A 1967-nucleotide genomic window follows, 5' to 3' on the forward strand; every position below is an offset into this window, starting at 1 on the left:
AACAAACATTGTGACATCAAACATTGTTCAGGGAAATATAAAACATAATAAAAGGCAACTGTACAAATGATAGCAGAAAACAAAATATAATTGCACCACAAGGCATGGTTCACTCACAGGTAAGAGCAAGTGCTTTCTTTGAAGCAGAAATAGATTTAACACAGGTAAGCACGGTTTGGCAAAAAGTGTTAGAAGGACTCAAGGAAAAACCTCTTATCTCTTCCACCATGACTGACTCCCAGCCCCTCAAAATGGAATTGTTGAGGGAGCTACTCCGTCTGTCACACTCAGGGAGATGAGAAATCAAGAAGCCACTTAGTGGCTTGTGGAGCTGTTAATGCTTGCTAGTTCCAAATGTGGCTGACTCCTCCTGTTTAATTTAGTTATACATTTACTCACTATCTTAGAAACTCCCCTTGGGTCACAAAGATAATTCTTTTTCTCTAGCTCTATAAGCACAAATCTCTTGCACAGATGCAGACAAAGGCCTGAGATTGGTGTGGATATGATGATGACATGTTTGCACCTTAATGCCCAGCTGAGGCGTAGAAGCAGAAGAGATGGAGGGAGACAGAGGAAGCATTTAATCAGCCTTTTTTCCCCCTAATCCATTGTAACACACTAGTCGGGTCTAGTTGACTAACAGTAGACTAGTTTCTTCAGAGCTTGTTTCACCTCTCGATTCCTTAGGCAATAAATGAAAGGGTTGAGGGCAGGGGTGCCAATAGCATAGAAGATGGAAATAATTTTGTTCACATTGAAGGCATGAATGGCCCGGGGTCGGGCATACATGAAAATCGTGGCTGAATAGAAGATGGTGACCACCACAAGGTGGGAAGCACAGGTAGAAAAGGCTTTCTGCTTTCCTGTGGGCATACGTAACACAGTGGCCAGAATGCATCCATAGGACAGGACAGTGATTGAGAGTGGAAAGAGGAAAATGATCAGGGCCAAGACAAAGTCCACCAACTCAGCAATGGACATGTCTGTGCAGGAGAGAGTAAGTACTGGAGAGATGTCACAGAAGAAGTGATTGATGACATTGGGGCCACAGAAGCTGAGGCGAGAGATGAAGTAGATCTTGGCCAATGAGATACCAAAGCCAGTGGCCCAGGAACCAAGAGCCAGGTGCAAACAAACTCCATGGCTCATGATGGTGGGATAATGGAGTGGACGGCAGATGGCCACATAGCGGTCATAGGCCATGGCAGCCAGGAGAACACATTCTGTGCACATGAGCGCAATAAAGAAGTAGAGCTGTATCATACAATGAGTGAAAGAGATGTGGTTGCTCATGGACCAAAAACTGAACAGCAGCTTGGGCACTGTCACAGAGATGTACCAGGTCTCTAAGAAGGACAGGTTGGCCAGGAAGAAGTACATTGGCTTGTGCAGTGGCCGGTTCTGCTGTATCAACAGGATGATGATCACATTTTCAGCTACTGTTAGAATGTACGCCACAAGGAACACCAAGAACACTGCTGCACGCATGCTCAAGCTCCCAGGGAACCCCACCAGAATGAATTTAGTGACCCTTGTCTGGTTATCCACCTCCATATTAAATTCATAGGGCTTAGCTCTCCTAAAGAAAAGAATTACTTCATCAGGATTTATGGTCAAGTTAACATTTTCATCCTTCCTTATCTGACTGCTGATAACAGAAGATCTTTTATTATATTAGAGTATTTGTGGGATTTTGAGACATGTTCTCACTGGGTAGCCCAGGTTAACCTTTAACTACAGTTCTCCTGTTATTACCTCTTAGGTGCTGGGGTTGTAAGCATGTGCAACCCTGCCCAGTATAGAACAGTTACTTATTAATACCATAGGTTAGATCATGAACCAGATACACTATGCACAAAATATACATTAATTATCAAGTCACATCTTTACATATGTTATGATATCCCATTTAATAATTAATAAACTATGTCTTTGAGAGGTATTAAGTAACTTACCAAGTTCTC

General features: G+C 42.9%; 1 protein-coding gene across 1 annotated transcript; it reads right to left on the minus strand.

Annotated features, from left to right (window-relative positions):
- Nucleotides 1–639: 639 nt before the first annotated feature.
- On the minus strand, nt 640–1681 carry Or6b1 (olfactory receptor family 6 subfamily B member 1). The gene has a single exon (XM_020151748.2). It carries the CDS (start codon nt 1555–1557, stop codon nt 640–642), a length of 918 nt encoding a protein of 305 aa, XP_020007337.2. The 5' UTR covers nt 1558–1681.
- Between the last annotated feature and the right edge of the window lie 286 nt (nt 1682–1967).

This window comes from Castor canadensis, chromosome 2 (genome assembly GCF_047511655.1).
Source record: "Castor canadensis chromosome 2, mCasCan1.hap1v2, whole genome shotgun sequence".
NCBI lineage: Eukaryota > Metazoa > Chordata > Mammalia > Rodentia > Castoridae > Castor > Castor canadensis.

Bases quoted from the DNA above. Each gene is read 5' to 3' on its own strand.
- Or6b1 (XM_020151748.2), bottom strand. From the start codon at position 1,557: ATGGAGGTGGATAACCAGACAAGGGTCACTAAATTCATTCTGGTGGGG.